Raw genomic sequence first — 7,428 nt, 5'->3', positions numbered from 1 at the left:
ATGGATACTGTTAACTAATGAAAGAAATTCTCCTGGTGAAGTCCTATTTCGCCTTTATCCTTAGAATTATGCAACCTACGGAATCAGCAATCTTAAAAGAAACAAAATAGATGGGGAAAATAATTGATTTGAATTATATTCATTTAAAAAAGACTATTTCTAGTTGTTTTGAATGAATCCAGAACCTATAAAGTATATTCCAGAACACTGAAAGAATCTGATGAAGTAACACATGACCTTGGACAGTAAATTTGAGTCAAGATGATTTGGTTGAGATAGATACAGATAGGTAGAAGCTTCACAAGGTGAATACTGTTCCCTGGTTTATCCACAGCTTTGAGCGCACTGCCTGGCATGTATTAATGGCTTAATAAAAGTCCCTGACAAAATTCCAAAATCTATTTTTTTGAAGCTTGTGGACAGGTAGAAAAGAAAGCAATGGCCACTAGGAGGCAGCATCGATTTACGAAGACTAAGCACGTCTCATAGTTTCCCACTATACAGAGGAATGAAGATCACATCAAAGCATCTGACCAAATTTCACATCAATAATCCCTATAAACAGGATGAAGCATAAGTACTAGATATCTCACAATTAAATGAATTTGTCGCTAGTTTAATGGGAGCACTATGCTATTTAATGGGTATCAATCTAAATGGAGATAGCTTTACCTTGTCATTTTTTTCATTTTTACATGTAGACAGAAAGCAATTTTTATCAAATTTGCCCATGACTTAAAACTGAGATTCACAGCCCAAGTTTTTTTAAACCCAAAATAAGTAAAATTTAATTTAATAAAATTAAATCTATATGAGGTAATGACTATACAAGTACAGAATGGAGAGGTTCCTCTTTACATGTGAAAGACCTTTGAGTTTACACTTTCAAACTCCTTGAGTACATGCTGACATAGGAACAAATTTTATTGTACATTTGTTAAAATGGTGTAAACTTATACATACTTCCCACACAACCTGAATTCTTCATCTGTTTTCTTGTAGAGATATGGTAGTCAGTGGGACAGATACTTAAAAAGCTAAGCTCACAAGACCTGTATTTGTAACTTTTATACATTGGGCCTTTGACTACCTGGAATAGTACTAAATAGCTGTTTACTGCTATGTCCTCAAAATCATACCAAATGTTTAAAATGCAGCCTAATGTTACTTTTTACAACCCAAAAAGATAGATGTCATTATCCTTATCTCGAATAAGATCCTGTGTTTGAACTCAATTCTGTGGGGTTAGACACTCATCCTAGCACGTAAGTGCTAGGTCTTTAATAATTCCACCACGCTTTCCTTCGCTGTTTAGAGACTATTCCTTTTTCCTCCGTTGCACAGCTGCTGAACCACAACGAGTAGGGCCCAAGAAAATTTTTAGAGCACCTTAGGTAATTACAATGAAAATGACCCACAATGCAGGTTTGGGAACTGCGTTAGATCATGTGAATATTTCTCATCAGCCTTCTGATAGATGCTTGATAGCAGATTTTGAGACTATACTTTCTGATAACAGGCAGTATTGTATAAAGAGCTGAAAGACCTAGTTGAATTTGAGCACTGTTACTTACTAGTGCTACCTCTTACAAGGCACTTGACCCTGCTGAGCCTCAATTTTCCCATATATAAAATGATCACTGTAAGCACTCAGCATCAGGCTTGGCACATGATATGCACTCAATAAATGCTACCTACTAATTTTGAAGATGAAGGCCCAGAATATACTATATTGTCAGTTAAGAGTTGCTTTACAACCCTGGCTACTAAACTGTCTGGTTCACATGCCATTATAAAGGGACTTTACTTTCTCATTCACATGATGAATCTTAGGTTACATGGCTGAGGAAAATGTTGACATTGTTATTCTGTATTTGCATTAAATAACGTTCAAAAGTTGTTTTTATCATACTTATATCTCACATTATTAGCTTAAAAATTAGGAAGGATGTTAAACAGGATGTTTAAGCAAATATTAGTAAAACTTTCTCTCTTGTTCTTCTGGGACCAAGATTTGTAATATTTAAGCCAAAACTGTCAGCATGTGAGGCCAAGTTATCAAAGTGCTTTGACCTAAAAGCAATGTTATTTTAAACTATTATTTTAGATAGTATCTTGTCAGTCAAAAAAAAAAAAAGTTCTTTTTGCAGTTAATTGCCCTTTCCAAATAACTTTAATGAAAATATCTTGCCAAGAAACATCTCTTTGATTCATCAAGCTGGGTTTAGATTGTGCCCGAGTCACAAAGCACAAAGGTAATTACAGGTTGAAATTGATTTGAGCCTCTTTATAAATAAAAACTGGTTATAGAATAAATGTCTCATTAAATATATCTTGACACTGTATATTAATTATGTTACTACTCATGGTTGTGGCTCCCTTACAATTCTCATGCAAAAATAAATCCAATTTTAATCAGTCATGAGCATAAAAAGTTCACCATGTGCATGTATCCAGGAATAAAGAATTACATAGATCATCTGGCATATTATCATTCACATTCTTCATAACTATTCATAAAAACAATAATTCACATTTTGGGAATGCTTTTTCCAACATCAATCAGGAAAATACAGCTTTATAACGTGTTTCACAGAGCCAAGAGTACATCACATTGGAAACTCATTAACATGAGGGACAGGACTGGTTTTTATTTACTTGTTTATGTGTAATTTGTGTTGATATGCCAAATATTTTGAGAAAAGATCTGACTCTGGACTTCATTTGTACCGTTAGAATGCATTTTTCTTAGCAATTGAATGATGCATATTCTTATTTAATTTTTGGAATTACTTTACCAATTAAAAATGCCATATACTATTTCATTCAGTCCCTAAATTTGCCAGTTTGCCTTCCCACTTTCCATCATTTTATTAATAAATTGATTATAAAACATTATACTACAAAAGCCAAACATTTATGAATAGCCAATATTAGCTAACTTCTCTAATCTTCCCAGAGACAGCACTTAACATTAACCAAATAATTCTAGGGAATAGTGCTTCTCCCCTTACAAGGCTGATCTGAGTGAAGAAATTTCCTCCCCCAAAAAGCTATTATGTTTAATAAGTATGGAGTTTAAACTGTTTTAAAATATAATGAAACCCACCTCTAAACTCTCTATAAGGATTTATTCCAGAATTTATACAAATTGTTCATTTTTTATTGAACTTGTACTGTTTAAACCAAGGGTCAGCAACTATGCCTTCAAGCTCAATCCAGCCCCCACCTCCATTTTTATAAATGAAGTTTTACTGGAAGACAGCCACTATTCATTTATGTATTATCTATCGTCATTTGTATGCCACAATAACCAAGGTGAGTAGCTGTAACAGAGACCATATGGCCTTCAAAGTCTAAAAGACTTACCATCTGGACCTTCATAGAAAAAGTTTGCCAACCACTATTTTTAAGCACTTTCATAAAAACAAAACAAAGAAACTATTTAAATTTGTTTCAAGTACAAGGAAGTAAATATTTTTCTATTTTCTTCTCATCACAAAGATACACACTTTGGCCTATACATAAGTTGATCAGAAATTTTGTGGACTAGCCTGGATATCTGAACACTACTTACAGCACTGTTTCTATCAATTATTTAAAAAACTAAGTTGACGTCTTCTGAAATCAGGTTTATGGATAATGAATCATGTAAAATTGTTGACAATAATAGCTAGCACTACTTCAATACAAACTTAGAGTTTATTTACTCACATTTATAAAAACATTAATATTAGAAATTCTCCAATTCTTAAAAATTAAAAATTGAAGACTACACGGAATCAATTTTTTCAGATAATATACTGTCTGTGAAATTCAACATTAATGTGTTCATATTACTTTCATACCTAATCAATTGGGCATCAAGAGACTTTACCAATCATCTCTGTCAATTCTACCATTGCTAGTCATTCTTAATATTCAAGTTGGAATTTTGGGCCAATCTATTAAAACCTTGTCAGCATTTTTGCTTTTCACAAGCGAACACATTTTTACCTACCCACATGTCAAAGTGCTAGGGAGCAACTTTTAGAAGCACTAGCAAAACACCACCAGTGGAATTGGATAAATGCCGATGATTCAGATAACTCCAGGAAAGATTTACCCTCCTGTGATTTTCCTAAATATCAGGGAAAGAAAACACACATATCCTGTACTACTACTGTTATTTGAATGCCTTATTTATATAGCATACTAATTTCTCTTTTCCACTAGTTTCCATAAATACTAAAGTATCAAAAAGTACTACTTTTTGCTAAAAGTTTTCAAAATGACCAGTATATTTTCACACCAATTAAAAAAAAAAAAGAAACCAAGCTACCAAACTTATATTTAGGCAAAAAAAAAAAAAAAAAGGTTTTTTTCAATAAAATGTAGAAAGATTTTAATTTACATACTACAATGAATCAACAAGGAGTCAAAATCCAGTTACCCATTCATAAAAATTCTATATATCATCCTCAGAATAATCAGTTTCTGTACAAAGATTTACAGAAGTCCAAATATGTAGTTTTTCCTCAGTGTGCTACAGAATTTAAAGGCTCTGCTCGAATATTCCCCAAATCAAGCGCAGAATCTGTTTCTTCATCAATTTCTCCAATGACTGCACTAAAAAAGTCAGAGTTAAAACAATCACATTTCTGAAATAAATTTACATGTGTTTCAAAAATCTTATTAATCAAATCAAAGCACTGAGTACCATTATTCCAAAACATAAAACTAAGAAAGCATAGTAAAAAGAACTAATTGAGGTAAAAAGCAAACAACATTGGCATGAGTCAGTGAACTGCATATTTAAATTACAAAACTCAAGAAATAATTTGAAGGCACATTACAGGAACCAGTATTAAAGGACACATTGTACATAGTGATTATATCACGAATCTTTAAAGGAAACAGACACACAGGGACAGATACGGTAAAAAACTCTCAAACTTGCAAATCATATTATTTCAATTCAATTCTAGGACTGTATTAAAAATAAATTTCACAAAATCACTCCTAAAATAATTAGCAAGTATCAATTATTTGAGTAACTCTGATGAATTAAATCAATGATATAGATAATAGCTATTAGATTGTTTTCCTAAGTTTTCAGTTAAATCCAAAGTCAGTTCTTCATATACAAAAATAATAGTAGGACCAAGTACTTTGGTATCTAACAACTCATTTTTGATGTGATTGGCTCAGGTTAAAGCTAGAAAATTTTTTCTTGTTCAACACTAACATAGTATCTGTAAATTTAAATTCATTAATACCATGCTAGATAACCAACCCATAGCCCTCTAACTGGAAATATTCAATGTTATCACTCAGACCACAAGATGACTATGAAATATTAGTTTTAAAAAGTATTTGTTGGGTTTACATTTGTTTGGTTTTATTGAGAGTAAATTTTATTTATTTATTTTCTTTTTTTGAGATAGAGTTTTGCTGGTCACACAGGCTGGAGTGCAGTGGCATGATCTTGACTCACTCCAAAACCTCCACTTTCCAGGTTCAACCGTTTCTCATGCTTCAGTCTCCCGAGCAGCTGGGATTACAGGCGCCCACCACCACACCCAGCTGTTTTGTATTTTTAGTAGAGACAGGGTTCCACCATGTTGGCTAGGCAGGTCTCCAACTCCTGACCTCCAGTAATTCGCCAGCCTTGGCCTCCCAAAGTGCTGGGACTATAGGTGTGAGCCACCGTGCCTGGCCAAATTCTGAAGACGAATACTAGTAATAAGGGATTTGCCCAATTTTGCTTTAAAGTATATAAAGTCTTGAGTCCTCTAATAAATGAAAAATATCAAACTCTGGCAGAATAAATTAAGTTTTCTCAAAATAAACTAAAGGCCCCAATTCCACTCTTAAATATTTAGTATCATTTAAAATCCCTATGGTAAGCAGTGAAATGCTGATAAATGTTTAAAAAACAGCTCTCTGGAAAAAAAGCGGGAGCCTGATTTGCAGCATTTACTAATATCCCTTGTGCAAACACTCCCACCACGGCAAATTTCAAGCTACTAACAAGACATCAATTAACTACCTTGTAAAATTCCTTAAAATATAACAATCTGCTTTCACGAGCCAGTACAAGCTGGCTCTAGCACACCATTTTTTTTCACTGAAGTTCAAGAAAAAAAATTGTTTTAAGTAGGAGAAACCTTAAAATCAATTATGCACAGCTCCTATATAAACAGTGTTGTTCTGATCCAGAGACCTGGGCCTTATCTGCTCTGCCTCTCTCATTACTTACAGCTCACCTTGTAACTCCACCTAAAAGTCATCTCTATAAAATATTTTATAAACTCTTGATTTTTGACTACAGATCAAATTATTTATTCATCTAAAGGTGATGCTAACATAAACAACTTAAATGAGTAAATTATTCCTGCACTTTTTATTTTAAGTTATTCGAGGGGATAGTTAGTCCCCTAGAATGTGTTAACGTATCTAGCTTAATGTATCTTAGCTTAAAATTGCTAATGCATCTTTTGCTTCTTTCCAACTATATTTTGATTCACTGTAGTACTCACTAGAAAATTGATTTGGCATTCTTCTAGCCTCTATAACTATTCTAACACTGGCCACATGTAACTATTAAAATTAATTACAATTAAATAAAATTTAAAATTCAGTTCCTCTGTCACATCAGCCACTTTTCTTTTTTTTTTCAAGATGGAGTTTCACTCTTTTTGCCCAGGCTGAAGTGCAAAGGTACAACCTCAGCTCACTCCAACCTCCATCTACCAGGTTCAAGAAATTCTCCTGCCTCAGCCTCCCAAGTAGCTGGGATTACAGGCATCCACCACCACATCAGGCTAATTTTTGTATTTTTAGGAGAGATGGGGTTTCACTATGCTGGCCAGGGTGGTCTTGAACTCCTGGGCTCAGGTGACCCACCCACCTTGGCCTCTCAAAGTGCTGGGATTATAGGCGTGAGCCATGGCACTGGAACCACATCAGCCACTTTTCTTTCTTTCTTATTTTTTTTTTTTGAGATGGCGTTTTGCTCTTGCTGCCGAGGCTGGAGTGCAGGGCTGTGATCTTAGCTCACTGCAACCTCCACCTCCCGTGCAAATTCTCTTGACTCAGCCTCCCGAGTAGCTGGGATTACAGGCTTGCGCCACCATGCCTGCCTAATTTTTACATTTTAGTAAAGACGTGGTTTCACCATGTTGGCCAAGATGGTCTTGAACTCCTGACCTCAAGAGATCCACCCACCTCCGCCTCCCAAAGTGCTGGGATTACATGCATGAACCACTGTGCCCGGCATTTTTTTTTTTTTTTTTTTGAGAAGGTATCTCGCTCTGTCGCCCAGGCTGGAGTGCGGTCTCTGCTCACTGCAAGCTCCGCCTCCTGGGTTCAAGTCATTCTCCTGCCTCAGCCTCCCAAGTAGCTGGGACTACAGGCACCTGCCACCACGCCTGGCTAATTTTTTGT

The 7,428-nt window shown here is 34.8% G+C and overlaps 1 protein-coding gene across 1 annotated transcript in view; it reads right to left on the bottom strand.

Moving 5' to 3' along the window:
* Window positions 1-904: 904 nt before the first annotated feature.
* The window catches only part of LSM8 (LSM8 homolog, U6 small nuclear RNA associated (S. cerevisiae)), an 11,759-nt gene continuing 5,235 nt past the window's right edge, over window positions 905-7,428 (bottom strand). The window contains exon 4 of the mRNA XM_011937381.1: window positions 905-4,608. Coding sequence (XP_011792771.1) covers window positions 4,518-4,608 — 91 coding nt within the window. The 3' untranslated portion in view covers window positions 905-4,517. The remainder of the gene's footprint in view (window positions 4,609-7,428) is intronic.

The sequence above is a fragment of the Colobus angolensis genome, unplaced genomic scaffold (genome assembly GCF_000951035.1).
Source record: "Colobus angolensis palliatus isolate OR3802 unplaced genomic scaffold, Cang.pa_1.0 Scaffold163, whole genome shotgun sequence".
Taxonomy (NCBI): Eukaryota; Metazoa; Chordata; class Mammalia; order Primates; family Cercopithecidae; genus Colobus; species Colobus angolensis.
Note: the sequence above shows the minus strand (reverse complement) of the source record. Positions and strands in the feature narration are given on the sequence as shown.